The sequence below is a fragment of the Fusarium musae genome, chromosome 10 (genome assembly GCF_019915245.1).
Source record: "Fusarium musae strain F31 chromosome 10, whole genome shotgun sequence".
Taxonomy (NCBI): Eukaryota; Fungi; Ascomycota; class Sordariomycetes; order Hypocreales; family Nectriaceae; genus Fusarium; species Fusarium musae.
Window position 1 is genome coordinate 826253 of NC_058396.1, and position 15173 is coordinate 841425.

The 15173-nt window shown below is 49.6% G+C and overlaps 6 protein-coding genes across 6 annotated transcripts; 2 read left to right on the plus strand and 4 right to left on the minus strand.

Moving 5' to 3' along the window:
* Window positions 1-168: 168 nt before the first annotated feature.
* J7337_012422 (uncharacterized protein) lies at window positions 169-1465 on the plus strand (the record flags this gene model as incomplete). Its single annotated transcript, XM_044829944.1, has 2 exons — window positions 169-1054; window positions 1140-1465. 2 exons carry the CDS (start codon window positions 169-171, stop codon window positions 1463-1465), a joined length of 1212 nt encoding a protein of 403 aa, XP_044674860.1.
* Window positions 1466-2568: 1103 nt separating this feature from the next.
* On the minus strand, window positions 2569-4608 carry J7337_012423 (uncharacterized protein; the record flags this gene model as incomplete). Its single annotated transcript, XM_044829945.1, has 1 exon — window positions 2569-4608. One exon carries the CDS (start codon window positions 4606-4608, stop codon window positions 2569-2571), a length of 2040 nt encoding a protein of 679 aa, XP_044674861.1.
* A 2127-nt stretch (window positions 4609-6735) lies between these two features.
* Window positions 6736-9548, minus strand: J7337_012424 (uncharacterized protein; the record flags this gene model as incomplete). Its single annotated transcript, XM_044829946.1, has 4 exons — window positions 6736-8616; window positions 8663-8751; window positions 8798-9205; window positions 9326-9548. 4 exons carry the CDS (start codon window positions 9546-9548, stop codon window positions 6736-6738), a joined length of 2601 nt encoding a protein of 866 aa, XP_044674862.1.
* A 537-nt stretch (window positions 9549-10085) lies between these two features.
* Window positions 10086-10745, minus strand: J7337_012425 (uncharacterized protein; the record flags this gene model as incomplete). The annotated part of the gene is made up of 1 exon (XM_044829947.1): window positions 10086-10745. The coding sequence occupies one exon, from the start codon at window positions 10743-10745 to the stop codon at window positions 10086-10088; it is 660 nt and encodes a 219-aa protein (XP_044674863.1).
* Window positions 10746-11145: 400 nt separating this feature from the next.
* J7337_012426 (uncharacterized protein) lies at window positions 11146-11553 on the minus strand (the record flags this gene model as incomplete). The annotated part of the gene is made up of 1 exon (XM_044829948.1): window positions 11146-11553. The coding sequence occupies one exon, from the start codon at window positions 11551-11553 to the stop codon at window positions 11146-11148; it is 408 nt and encodes a 135-aa protein (XP_044674864.1).
* Window positions 11554-13125: 1572 nt separating this feature from the next.
* J7337_012427 (uncharacterized protein) lies at window positions 13126-14563 on the plus strand (the record flags this gene model as incomplete). Its single annotated transcript, XM_044829949.1, has 3 exons — window positions 13126-13441; window positions 13492-13935; window positions 13992-14563. 3 exons carry the CDS (start codon window positions 13126-13128, stop codon window positions 14561-14563), a joined length of 1332 nt encoding a protein of 443 aa, XP_044674865.1.
* Between the last annotated feature and the right edge of the window lie 610 nt (window positions 14564-15173).

Consider the following 15173-nt stretch of genomic DNA (forward strand, 5'->3'; position numbering starts at 1 on the left):
TCCTTGCTTGGCTGTTGGTGGTGCCCCGCCCGGAGCACTCTTAAGTGAATATACTATTCACATGGTCTACGGAACATGCGGTGACAGTTGCCATCTTCGCAAATCCAGACCCAGCAGTTGAATCCTTCAAGCCACATCTCGACATCTCTAAAATTTCAGACATTGACAATGGTCCATCCCAAAGCTGAAAAAGCCCTCGAGGAGGCAAAAAAACTAGTCGCCCAGCTCGAATCATACGAGGATGATCCCATCAGCCACCAAAATGTCCTCAAGCAGACGGAAGTAGTTCGTTCAGCTTTCCAAGATCCCATGGATCAGATGACACACCTAATGGAGCAATTTAGTCTCGGATGCGCTTTCCATACCATTCTTGGAATCCGGGCGTACCATGCCATGCCCGAAGATGGAAGTCCCATCGCCGCTGAGGAATTGGCTCGCATTACCAATGTGGCTACTACTGTGATTCAGCGCATTTACCGTGTGGCTGTTAGTCATGGTGTTTTTGTTGAGACTGCGCCTGATACGTACGCTCACAATGACCTTTCCCGGATCTTGAACCCGAGGGGTTTAGGTTCGTTTTTCATGATTGTGTTGGAGTTTAGTCGTGCCTGGATGCATCTACCCGAGTACCTCGAGTCTCACAACCCTGAAGATGTCTTTGATCTCAGAAAATCCCCTGCCGTGTACTCAGTGGGTAAGGAGCATCTCGGAAAGTCATACTATGAGCTGCTAGAGATGGACCCTGATCCTGAGCGACGTGAGCTTTGGAATGCAAACATGGTTGCCGTTGATGAATTGATGCCTGTCGTTGGCATGTTTCCCTTTGCATCGCTCAAGGACGAAGTCGCTCAGGATCCTGAACGACCTTTCTTGGTGGATATCGGTGCCGGCCGTGGTCAGTCGTGTATCGCCATCCGCAAGGACATTGGCGATGCCTTTGACGCAAAGTATATCCTACAGGACCTCCCTGGTGTCATTGACTCGATGGATCCCAAGCATTATCCAGACTTTGAACTTATGACTTACGATGCCTTTACTCCGCAGCCTGTCAAGAGTAAGTGACTGCCCAGAGTCGGCAAACATACTGTAACCACGTGTAACCACGCCTCTGATTCATATCAATGACTGACTTGTCGCAGACGCCCGCATCTACTTTATGCGCCGCTTCCTTCATGACTTCTATACGCCAGTCTGTATCGAATTCGTTAAGAACACCGCATCAGCCATGGGGCCCGATTCCCGGCTGATCATATGCGACCAGCTTATTCCCGACATGGTCGAAGAAGACAAGTTCAGAGATCTGTACTGGCTTGATTTTGCGCTCCTCGCCATGACTGGCCAGGAGAAGAAGAAGGCAGACTTCGAAGAGATCTTTGAAGCTGCCGGTCTAGAGCTGGTCAAGATTTACCCATCTGCCTATGGATGTACTGCGATGCTGGAGGCGAGATTGAAGAAGCCTGAGTAGGCGCTTCAGAGCTCGGTGGCATGTGTATGAGACTGACATTGACGGCTACTTTACTACTATGTTGCCTTTGGAGCCCAGCTGTTGGAGCACTCGTGTCAGACATGAACGCTACGACTCTGTGAGTTGTCAGCAGCGATGATGAAATAATACTCAACGAACAGGACCCTTCCCGCAGTGGATAGTAGTTTTCAGTGCCAGATGTCTTAGAGCTGTCTTGTGCAGAAGCTATGTCATCAATGTTAACATGACGTCTGTCATCCCGATGACACCTATCACGAGCCACTAGCCGGCCTTCAGTCTTACATAGCGTCCTCCCGTCTGTGCTACATTTATGAATAACAGTCAGCTGCATAACTTACGCACCGTCCGAGCGTACTTCGTCCCGACCCTGCTTAAGCCATCTGCATGTCTCTGCAGGAACGAAGTGCTTTCCCGTATGTGCCGAACATGGCTTGCATTCGGGTGAGCCACAGGGCGGTAACATACATTGACACGCAACGTAACTATTTCTGTCGTCTGTCAGCGTCATGTGCAATATCTCTGCAGCCCTTACCGGTGAAGCCTTAAAACTCTAATTGTGAACCTGGTTCCCGGGTTCGTGCAAACTCACTGGCCACTACGGAGTAGTGTCACTGAATCAATAAATGTCTTAGGATCCCGTGTTCTTGGTGTGTCGGGATATCCCAGCACTATGGATCAAACGTCGGCCTAAAACAATATTGACTTCTCTTGGTCCGTATTGCGGGCTCGTAACTATACGCGCATTACGGTGTGATCCGATCACGAAAGTTAGCATGGATCTTGAGATAAACTTTGTCGGCATTTGGATACGGCTCTACTATCTCTAGTGTCATAGTCACGAGAATGAGCGTCAGCTCGGCAATTGATTCATCGCCATTGTGAGAAGTGCAGTCACATATGAAGTCATCCAAAACAGAAACTTGAGGCAAGAGATTTGTATTAGATAGTAAAGTGACGTCTGTGTCAATATATCCAACTGCAATTGGTATCAAAGTATATACATAATGAATCAGGATACTTGTACTATCCTCGCTAGTATTATAAACGCAAAAAAATCATTTTATCGCAATGTAGACATTTGGTCAGACAGTGACCTTAATGGTGCTAGCAACGCTAGGAACACCAGCGTTGTTGAGGACGAAGAGCATCCAGTAGCCGGGGAGGGCAATACCAGAGTCATTGGGAATCTTGAAAGAGTACTTGTTAGTACCAGCACCAGTCAGGGCCAAAGGAATGCGGCGCTGGTCAGTGTTGACAACATGTGTCGCAGTTCCGTATCGGATAAGAGAAGCGCTCTTGATGGCGCTGTTGGCAGTGACAGTGATGGTGCTGCCGACCTTGGCAGTAGTAGCCGAAACAGCAGTGATCTTGGGGCGGGTAGCAAGGTTACCATTGCCATCAAGGAGGTACTGAGGGGTGAAGATCTGAGCGTCAAAGTGGTTGCTCTTGCAGCTACCGCAGAGACCACCGCCACCGTTGAAGACAGTAGCATCTGGCAGCAGCAGAGACATACTGTGATACGTGCGGGGAATGGTGTTGGATTGTTGCTTAGCGAATGTGTTGGAGGAGGAAATGAACATCTCGGGCTCGAGCTGAGCGTTGGTGTCGGTGAAAGGGTTGGAGTAAGATTGGCCACCAGTGATGAAGACGTTTCCGTCAGGGAGGATGACAGAGGTAGCGAAGACACGGGCGTGAATACCAGCCCCGTTGTTCCCAACGAGAGCAGTCTGGGCGATGGCACCGGGCTGGTCAATGGTGAGAACATGAGCGTTAGCAGTGGCAGGAGCTTGTTGGTAGCTGGTAGCACCGCCAAAGGTGAGAATCTTGCCCTTAAGGGCATCGAACATGGCAACATTGCCGTTCATGGAATCAGGATCAATTCTGCCGTTCTTTCGTCGAGTACCAGCAGCCTTGGTGTCACCCTGAGTGCCCTTGGTGGTGTAGTACCAGTTCATGGCTGTGCTGGGTCCAGCCTGGAAAACACTGTTCTTCTTCCAGCCAAAGAGCCAAGCGTGGTTGTCAGACTTGTAGACACCCTCCTTGTCCTTGGTGAGCATAGGGCCGACGAGGCACTTGGGAAGGGAGGTCCAGGTCTTGGCCTTGGGGTCGTAGATTTCACCGTTCTTGCCGCCACGGGGACCGCTCCATGAGCCACCGATGGTGAAAACACGGCCGTCAGAGCAAGTAGCAGATGATTGGTAACCACGAGCAATCTGCATGTCAGGGCCAGGAACCCAGTTGCCATCAGGCATGAGAATGGTAGTCTTCTTCGCATCGTTACCACCAGTAACGACAATCTGTCCCTCACCGTCCATGGAAATACCAGGGCAGAACATGTCGTGATGGTTGTTGGAAACATTGCGGTTGGAGATGACGTTGGTCTTGGGGTCCCAGATAGAAGTGAGAGTGAAGCCACCCCGAGGAGTGGTGCCTTGGAAAGCATCATATCGGTAAGCAGACCAGATGACGACCTTTCCTGAGACAGGCTCAACGGCACCAGCGACGGGGATGACGGGGAAGTCAAGAGTAGGACCCCATTTTCCAAGACCCTTAACAGGAGGATTGTACTTGAGAGCGTTGTAGACTTGAAAGTCGGCAATAGCAATCCAGGGATAGTCGGAGTTCACGTTGGAAAGGGCAACAAAGCGAAGATAGCGAGCAGGCTGAGTCTCAAAGTTTGTGATCCAGGGGTACTTGTCTCCCCAGTATGTTCCAAAGGCAACGGGCTTTCCCCAGTTGGTGCCGTCAGAGCTAAGGTAGACTTCATGTCGACCAATCCAGTTACGGGTGTTGCCGTCTTGGCGAGGTGTAATCTGGAGACCACTGACATACTGAGTCTGCTTCATGTCAATGGTGATGGTGTGAGGAGGAGGCGTGTTGGTTGTGCCATAGGGAGTCTGCCAGAAGGTGTTCTTGTCACCATCGATGGCTCTACCACAGGGGAAGTTTGAAGCCTGGCTGGAACACTTGACAGTCCATCCCTTGCGGTCAATGGGGTTTGAGCCAACGGGGGGAGCAGCAGCGAACTTTCCAGGCTGTTGTCCCTGCTCCTCTGGTGGAATGGCAGTGGCTGCATTGAAGAAGGCACCAAGGCACAAGGCCAAGGAGTAGAAAGACTTCATCTTGGGTGAAAGATAAGCGACAGTCACAAGCCTAAACCAGGAGTGGCAAAAAGAGAGAAGAAACGAGAGGGAGTGAGTGAACGAGCGGGCTGGAGAGGGAGAAGAAAAGGGCTAGGAGACAGACGATGCATATTTATTGACTTCGTTTTTATTTACGACGCCCCTAGATAGGTACATGCAGTAGACGTGCACAATATGCAGCCCGATGCAATGTGCACACCCATTCTGTCTGTTCGGGCGTTACTAAACATGGACAGGACGGGTCAGAAAAAAACAGAGTTGAACATTTTATGAAGGGACGGGCTGAACAAAGACGCACAGGCGGAAAAAGTCATCGGGTGCCGGGAACTCCAAGTTACATTGGCCCGTTCAGTTGAGGCGCCGAAGCTTGGACGATCAGAAGCAAACTCAACTGACTGACTGTTGGGCTGTGTGTGCTGTACACCAAGTTTAGTTTCAAGAGGCCAGAGAGGGAACTGCCATCTCGATAATTCACACCACGAGATTGACCTCATTAGCCCCGAATACAGTAAGTCCCTTGCGGCAGGCTAATGTGCGTATGTGCAGTGAGACCCCTGTAAGCTGAAACAGCGAGACCAATCAGTGGATGTCAGTAAGATGCAGCCACAAAGGCCAAGTGTAAGTACATCGTCATTTATTGTGTTGGGGTAGGTACTTGGAGGTTAGTGTGTTGTGTTGGGTTGGGCTGCCCGGGCCGGGTCTGCCTTGGGTCTGGGTCTGGGTCTGGGTCTGGCCCTGATCTGACTGCGGCTGCGACTGTGACTGGGACTGACTGGCGATGCTCAGAGGAGTTCGTATACACGTGTGCGGGATAGATGACGTGAGACAGAGAGAAGAGAGCTCACGTGCATGGGAAAAACTCAAAGATCCTGACTGATTGAGTGATTTAAGCCGCCGTGCTTATACATCTCCCCCTGTTCTCCAAGTTCACCGCTGCAGTGACAGTGGTAGTGGCAGTGACAGTGACAGTGACAGTGAGTGAGGGGGAACCTTTGCAGCTTACGGATTGCTGCAACCAACTTTTGAGGCTGCAATATTACATATGAAATCGATCAATGACTGAAGCGACGTGCAGATCGAATGCAAGTCGGTTCGTATAGACCCTGCTCGTGGCGCAAAGAATTCTTATTTTGGGTAACGAGACTGGCCAAGCAAACACTTGCACGTTCTCGCCCCAAGAGAAGATGGTCCCAATGGCGTACCCCACAGCAGAGTACCCCTGGCCCTGGTGATCGGTCTAACGAGAGGCACTAAGAGACCGTTGATTTGCTAGCTCGAGGATCTCATCACGAGGGGAGCCTGAATGGTCAGCGGAATTAATCCTCCCTCTTCTCGTCTCACCCCCCAAAAAAAAAAGAGTGAAAAAGTTAGCCCGACGCGCCGGTTAAGGCGGGGAGGATTGGCCCAAGGATCCCGGGAGAATGGAGGACAATCCTACAAGGGTCGACGTTGCATCTGACGTCCTTTGCTCCTCAGAAACAGAAACGAGGGAGGCAGCCGCCACTTAATTTCCATTCCGGCGCCGTCTACCAGAAATTCCGCACTACGGGCCATTTCACGACACGATCACATAAACAAGTGGAGGTGGCGCTTTTGATCACAGGGGCTCAATCTTGACTTTTGCTCCCGATCGGCAGGTAAGTTGCTTAGTCTCTCTCATTACATAGCTCCTTGATCCGCAAATTAGCAGCCAGATTTGAGACAATCCCACTGAATCTACTCCCAACCAAAAGACGGCATTCGCAAGATGTGGACTCTCTGTTACCTAAGCGCGAGAAATCTGCGTTTCAAAAAGTTCCATATTTTTGTTATCTCAACAGCGATGACGACAGGGTAATTCCACTAAAATAGATTTCTTGTCCAACCTGAAACTGTGCGCAGAGTTTACATTAAAAGCATCGCGGCAAGTGGGCGGAAGATGCACAATTCAGAATCTCGGTGCAGGGGATATTCGCTATTGGTCAAATCGTAAAGCTTTCCCCTATTCAGCTGCAGCACAGCCTGGTCAAAAGATGAAGATCGCCCATGGCGTTTTTGACAGATCAGAGCTAGACTAATCAATCCCCGGCTGCAACCTCGGTTCCTCCTCAGATTGATGCGGGATATCTACGGATCGTATGATACTGGTCCCTTGACGTCGTGCTCACAGCCCAAATCGTCTGTGAAGCAGACAACGTCCAATTTATCGCTCGCAGACCCCAGCCAAATCTTAAACTCCCCGTCAAGGACAAGCCAGTCCTGAGCCTTGACATCCCAGACGCTCAGGTCCTTCCTGGTCAAGGTCAATTGCACCGTCTCACTTGAGCCAGGCTCCAAAACCTTGGTCTTCTCAAAGTCGCGCAGCTGGATGACGGGTGTCTCGTATCCGGCAACGCTCGGAAATTGCACGTAGGCCTGCACAGAAGCTTTGCCGGAGAATTTGGAACCTGCGTTAGTCACCACTACGCTCAGAGTATAAGCTTCGTCCCAGAGAGCAGGGTTGCCGCCTGAAACACCGCCCGCCTTGGGGAGAGCCGTCTTCTGCGCGGTGGAGTAGCCGTCTGGGTAAGGGTATTTCGATGTCTCGGCTTTGGCGGCCGCAGACTTTGCGTCGGATTCCGAGAGCCAAGAGTATAGGTAGCGCCAGATGGTTTTAAAGCTGCTGGGTTTAACCGCTTCTTTGTAGTCTGGAATGTCTTGCGAATAGTCCAGCACCTTTCCTTTTGCGGGTCGCTTGGGAGGGTATTGGCTTAGCTGGATGCCTCTCTTGATGGTCGCGTTCGTGTACGTGAAGTTGGTGTAGCTGAGTCCATGGCCGAATGCGTAGCGAGGTTGAATCTTTTCCTTGTTGAGCCAGCGGTAGTCGATAAATAGTCCTTCACTATAAGTATCCTGCGGTGCATCAATAAAGCCAGAGTCGATGAGCTTGGTGACACTTTCAGGCATATCGTCCTCCTTCTTGGTGATTGAATAAGGTAAGTGGCCGCAAGGTGACGCCTCGCCAAACAAGATGTTGGTGAGAGACTTTCCAGCCTCTTGTCCTGGAAGATGAGCGACCAAGACAGACTTGACTGATGGAAGATCAATCCATTGGTCGACGAGGACTGGCCCGACAGTGTGAATGACAACGACAACATTCTTGTACTTGGCGGCGGCAGCTTTGATGAGTGCATCGCCGTTATGCCAAACGTTCAATTTGTCGGCATTCCGGTCACCATTGTTGCCCTCGACCGTGTACTGGTTCTCACCCGCGTCAGAAGTAACAAAGACAATTGCGACATCGTCGTCAGAAGGGCTCGGAACAGATGGGAACTTGTCAGTGTTGTAGAATGTCACGTCTCCAGCCGCCTTCTTGATAGCGCCGATGGGGTCATCAAGATACATATAGTCAACCGTACCCGATCCCCAACCTTGACCTAATGTGCCCTTGTTGCAGCTTCGATCGACACAGGCATTGGCGCCATCAGGGTTGGTTTGCGCGCCAGTGCCAAAGACCTTCAGTGAGCTCTTGGTGCTCAGTGGAAGAAGCTTGTCGTCGTTCTTGAGGAGAGTGATGGCGTCTTGGGCGATTTGTCGAGCAACCTCGTCATGGTCGTCTTGAACTTGAACAAACTGGTTGACAACTCCCGAGGGTGAATTAGGCCATGCTGCTGGATACAGAGGACCGACCCTGTTGTAGGTGTTGGTGTCAAAGTTGACAGAAGGGAAGTCCTTGTCTTGTTCGAACTGGTACCAGGTTGCCACGATACGAGTAGCCATATCATTCAATCGTGACATGGGAACGGAGCCATTGAGTGCCGAGCGCGTTAGCTCGTACATCCATAGAGAATTGCCAAAGAGCGGGATGATGGTGTCACCAGGCATGCTCATGTCCATTCCCGCAATGGCTGATTGGACACCGGTGATTTGGGAGAGCCAGTCTGTCATGACGAAGCCTTGGAAGCCGAGCTCTTCCTTTAACAAGGCGTTGATGAGATATGAGTGCTCGCTGGATATAGTACCGTTGACCTATACTTGTTAGCCATGGTGAGTAAGAAGTGTTAGATAAACTAACTCGGTTATAAGCTGTCATCGTCGCTCCAACTCCAACTTTCACTGCCTCCGCAAAGGGCCAGAGATACAGCTCATGCATAGTTCGATCATCTATGATGGTTAGCCACGTAAAGTCAACGACGAGGAATAATCTCACCAATGTTTGCCGAGTATGCAGGTGATACAAGATCAGTTGTCTGTCGTCGATACATCTCCTGCTCATTTCCAATAAGATGCTTGACTGTAGCAATGACTCCCTGCTCCTGAACACCCTTAATAGTCTCTCGCGCGCCAATACCTTGCAGCGATGGGTCTGCTCCAAAGCCCTCCCAGTTGCGTCCGCCCTTTGGCTTACGTCCGATAGGACCAACCGACGGACCAAGCCAGACGTTCACGCCCTTACCTCGCACTTCCTTTCCGATTGCCACACCGCGTTCATACATGAGCTTCTTGTCGAAGGTTGCACCGGCTGTGATTCCATCTGGGAAAGCAGTTACGTTGTCGGCCAGTCGAACACCATTGGCGGCGTCGTTGAGACAGAGTTGAGGGAAGCCAACACGGTGAGCTGATCCGGTGTTACCATTGCAAGGCCTGCTATGTCAGTATACGTAGTCGTGTGAAATATAAAGGATCGTACCCTAGTAGCTGTTAACAGGCGTTCCTCTTCTCTTGCGATGATTCTTACCCATAAAGAGACCGGTGCCGGCTGTGATATTAGTCTTTTCTGCCAAAGTCATAGAGTCGACCATCTTCTTAGCTCTAGCATAGCTATCTGCCCAGCCTTCATCCCATCCTCCATAAGGAGCGGGATAGTATGGTGCAGCAACAAACCCATCCGCGACATTCTTCGCAGCTGAACCCACGGCCGCCAAATTGGCCAGGGTGAAAGCAACCTTTGCGAGAGTCATTTTCGTATCAATTGAGCCTCGACTAGAGAAGATAGAAACATCGAAAGGCCGTGCGGTCTTATACTATACAAGTCGACTAGGAGCCAGTATAGTATGATCAACCTTATCTCACCGAATCTAGCATCCAATTCGTACACTATCTCCGAATTATAAGGTCATGTGCGACAGTGCCGTGAAGAGCGCATGGAATTCTGAACGAAACCTTGATTTTAGTTGTCAATTGCCCAATCAGATCTGCGGAAATGTCACTCTACGGAGTTTGTATAGCAAAAAGGGAATATCATCCGAACGATGCAACAGGGGGAGATGAAGATCAGCTGAATCAATTCTCTACCGAAAACGGTGAAAGAAACGAAACAATGCTATTCTCTCAATAGAAATGCCGAGTAAACATGTGATTCAATCAAGATAGGCTCGAGATGCGTGCTATCTATGCATCATGGTTGATATCGGCCTCATACTATCCTTCCCCGCTCGGCTATATAGCCGTCGCTATACACCCTCTTCATCGCCTTCAAGGGTCGACCACGAGGTCTGTTATTCACCTCCTTCCTTCTTTGACTTGATTCTCCTTCTCTCCATTCCGATACTTGCCAAAAAGGCGACGCTGCCAAGTGCCGTGGATACAAGGAAGGCATTTGAGATACCGTACCTAAACGCATCTCTGACGTAGGCGAGGGAGTCAGCCGACACGACATGTTCCAAATCAGTCCCACCCGCAGCGATAACGGCTTCTATGTCAATGCCGGCTATTGTCTTTAGCCTCTGGCGGAGAGAGTTCTGGAAGACGTTTTGGGACATGGACAGACCCACTGAACCCCCTAGGGCTTGGGATAGGATGATCAGCACTGTTCCCAGGGGAATGTCACCTGCTCCCAATGCGACCTGTACGGCAAAGATGGGGATTTGGATCGCTATACCGAATCCTGCTCCGGCTAGAACTTCGTAGCCGAACCATCTCGCCGTTGGGGTGTTCTGTGAGATCGTGTACAGCAGACCTGCACCGGTTGTGAAGATGGCTGAGCCGGCCCACATGAACGGTACGTAGTATCCCAGCCAAGTGATAATAGAGCCGGTAATAAGAGTGGCTATCGTGACGGTGACCCCATGGGGGAGAATGTCAACACCAGATGTTTGGGGGTCCACTCCCTTGACAGCCTGGAAATAGAACGGCAGATGGTAACTCTGCGTGGTCATAGCTCCCTGATAGAGCGCAGAGAACAAGCATCCGAGGAATACGGATCTCTGTGAGATGATGCGAGGGCGGATCAATGCACTAATGAGTCAGCGACGACGACGTCAGACAAGAAGGGCGCCTGAGACGAGAAGGGGACTTACGCTTCTCCTTGGCGGATTTGTATATGCACGAGAAGCGTCAGAAGAAGACCAAAGCCAACCAAACAGCCCCATACACGTGAATCGGACCAAGGATATTTGGTGCCTCCCCATTGAAGAGCAAGGAAGAGGCATACAAGAGCTCCTGCAAGGATCACTGCGCTTTTGAGGCTGAGGCCGAGTATCTTTTCCTTGAGGGTATGGTCGCTATCTGGAGCTTCACCGAGTGAGATGGGATAGTAGAAACAGATTATGAGAGCCATCACAGCACCCAGAGCTTCACCATCAATGAGCAGAGATAGATTTTTTGTAGGGGAAACTCACGCAAGTTGATCCAGAAACAGAATCTCCAAGTAAGTTGTTTAGAGTGAGTGAATACACCACCAAGTGAAGGACCGATGACAGACGCTATGCCATACATGCTAGAGATTATGGCCAGCAATAACGGTCTTTTCCTCATCTCCACAATCTTGGAAATGATGATCATGGCGCCGCAGAAGATACCTGCTGCACCGAGTCCAGCAATGGCTCTGCCGATTATAAAGGCTGCTGAACTCGGTGCTGCAGCACAAAGAATAGAGCCCCCTTCGAAGATGATTGAAGAGATCAAGTATACCCATTTCAGGTTGAAGAAGGTATAGATCTTGCCGAAAGTTGGCTGGAAAGACATTTGGGTGAGGAGATAGGCCGATGCATACCATGCTACCGGAAGACTATCATTAGGTGAACCTGCTCGCATGGATGGGTCTAACTTACCAACGTCACCAAGGCTATCGAACTTGCTCGTAATTTTTGGGATAGCGGTAGCTTCAAGTAGTCAGCAGGAGTCCGAGAAACGGAGATGGATTCTTGCCAATGATGCTATTATCCAGAGCGATCATCAATACGCCAACCATCAGCGAAAGTGTCATCAGTACTAATGGCAATCCATGAAGATAAGTATCCTCCTCCTGTACTAATTCTTCCTCAACAGTATCGTCTCGACGGACACCTGCCTCGAGATCCGCCGGCGGATTCGACTTCTCCTTATGTACAGCCTCTAAAGGAGCGTTCACCGGAGGTTTAGTGTCATCCTCGTGTCTATGTTGTAGTCAGGAGTCTGTATCTTCTTGCATGTTGAGTTATACTGACATTGGCTCTTGGAGATCCATTCTGGTGTCACCCATAATCGCTCGGAGCCTCTCAACGATTCCTTAGCGTCATTTCCGAGCTTTGTGGGTTTACAGAGCATCTTAAGTAATGTGAAAGTAACCTGTCAATGTTCTTCTGGGTATCACACCATGTAATCCGGCTGCATTGAAGTATTACGTTATTTGCAGCGCCGCATTCGCACTCGCACTAACCTCCGCATTCGCCAGTCAGAAGATAAGCAATGCATAAAGACCCGATCATTTCCAACGTTCTTGGAACAATGGTTGCTAAGCACGACTCTCCATGAGATCGCCTCCCTCATAAATAGCTTCATTTTTGTCACAATGTCCTGCAAGTAGTGCGACTTAAGCAAAGCTTTTATACATAATCAGCGGGGCTGGACTCCCGGAGGATAACTGAGCAGTGGTCAGCTAAGATTTAATACAGTAGTAAGACTTCTTGATGCTGGTCTTGAGATGTCTCGCCCGTACAGTCCTAAGCTACAAATGTTGTCTTTAGGCTTTTATAAGCACTGGTGATTTATCCGGGTCGTGCTGACGCTGTCAGATTTCTTATCAACACTAAGCATGACCGGTTGAAACAATAAGCTAAGTGTTTTAATATGGCTGGGTGGCCCGATAGTCGGAAACAAACCAAGAGATAATATCCAATTCCAACGTGAATAACATAGGGCTTCATGTCTGGGGGTAACTGTAAGGCTAGGGAGGATGCCTACGACACGGACGAAAGATGAATCGTGGATAGCCGTCCTTAGATCCCGGTATAGTGGACAAGTAGATCAAAGTAAGATGACAGTCCCTAGTTGGCTCATTGCTAGTACCATTCTTTTTCAATATTCCAATGTTCGACAAGTAACGAAAGATCAGGAACTGCAGGGTATTTAAGACTTCCATTGGGCATGACCAAATCAGAATGCTGTATCCGATGAGTCAGCCGCGACACGTACTGTTCTGACATCATCATCACGCTCAAACAGGGTCAATCGATTGATCTGAAACTTGGAAGTTGGAAGTGGACAAGAATATATCAAGTTATTCTCATCCTCTAAGCTCTCGCTTTTTGTGAATTATGATATCAAATAATTGCCAACATGAACATCAACATTCCAAATCTCATCAAATCTGCCGTCCCAGAGGCTGAGGGGCGCAACGTCCAGATCCTTTCAGACAACAGGACCAATCACAGAGACCAGAACTTTCTCTCGGGTGATTTCCCGCGCAATCCCCCAAAACTGTACATAACCGGTGAAAATGACGATTTTGACGAGGTCACTCTCGCTGAGTGGAGAGATGAGGGTTTTGATGTTGAGTACATCTCAATGGAGAGCTGCGGTGATGGATATCTAAAGAAGATCAAGTCGTTGAGCAGGGAAAACTTGGGTCCTTGTGAGAAGTTTGGAATTGTCGGTAAGTCAATGCGTTCCCCAGACTATTGAATCAATGCTAATAGATAAAAGCATATGACGACGCTGCAGCTGTTTGTCTTGAGCACTTTCACATTCTCGACAACAACCCCGAATTCAAGCTCGGCCTTCTCATCGCCTACTACCCAACTCGCATCCCGGACACCAACGGGAGATTTCCCAGCAGCATCAGCGCCCTTGTGCATCTCGCGGCAGGCGAAGAAGTCGGTGTTGTCAAGCAATCTCAAATGGTAGGCATCCAAGGCAAGAAACGCGTGAGACGAACCAAGATTCAGAGCGGCATGGGTACCGGCGGAAAACTTGACCTTGCATATCCTAGTTACACATATGAAGCTGAGCCTGGTTTTGCTGAGCATGATCTCGATGAGTATGATGGTGTTTCGGCGGAGCTGGCTTGGAGTCGAAGCTTGGCTGCGGCTAGGAAGGTGTTTGGCATCAACCCGGATCTAGAGCTTGTTCTGGAACATAACCTGCAGAGTAAGTCTCCCACACTTCGCGACGGGACATCATTGAGCAGGACTGACTTTCGGCAGGCAAATTCTTCTCGAAGAACCTCGGTCAAGCATTGTCGACCTTCACCACACACAAGACCCCTCATGTCACTTACATGCCGACCCTAACCGGTGCAACTGGCGCCGCTGAACTGAAGCGCTTCTATTCAGAATCGTTCACAACTCCACCTTCACTAAGGATCACACTCTTGTCGCGCACCATCGGCGTTGATCGCGTTGTTGACGAAATGCACGTCCAGTTCAAGCATACGGAGCAAGTCCAGTGGATGCTTCCTGGGGTACCACCCACAAATAAGAAGATTGAGATCCTCATGGTGAGCATTGTCGCAGTCAGAGGTGGGAGACTGTACCAGGAGCATGTTTACTGGGACCAAGCTAGCATTTTAGTCCAAGCAGGACTTCTCGACCCCAAAATGCTACCGCAGTCGGCGAAGGATCTTGGTGTGGAGAAACTTCCGGTCGTCGGACGACGAGCGGCGAGGAGAGTCAGGAAGAACAGGGATGCGAGCGATGACGAGGGAGAGGCTGATAATGAACTGATTCCCGGATGGAACAAGCAGGAGGATGAGGGGAGCAAGAATGAACAAAAGTAATGTATAGATAATGACCAAGCATCAAATACTTAATGCTTATCTGAAATAATAGTCTATGGGTCTCGGTCGTCCATGACGCGCTAGGAGAGGGAAAGAAAACTCAGGACCTTGAGCCTAAGTGATAAAAAGACTTTGGCAACTCAGCATAAGTTTAAGATAAGCTTATTGTAGACTCAGGATACCTTTTGATAAGTTTATTTTTATTATCTATATTGAGAACTGATCTTTTCTTGCTCCTTGAATACAGCAGCACTGGGTGATAAAGACACCACCGGGCTTTGTCCAGTCCAGCCTATCTTTCGTTGTTCGCACCAGGATTTGCCGATAAATCGGCAAACTTCAGTCCCTGATAAAAGTTGGCCGATGGTGAATCTTGCTTCAGGTCTCATTGGCTGTTGACTTACTCTACAGAAGAGCAAACAAGATCTGGAAACTGTTATGGGCTAAAGGATTGAGTAATCAGCAGACTAGTCATTAATTTTCTGTATTTAGTGATATATAAACATGAGTACATTGTATATAAACTTGTTTCTAAGCTTAAGCCAAGCTCGCCCCGTAGTTGTCGTGGTGACTTTTCCGAAACGATCACGACATTGGATCCGCATATTGC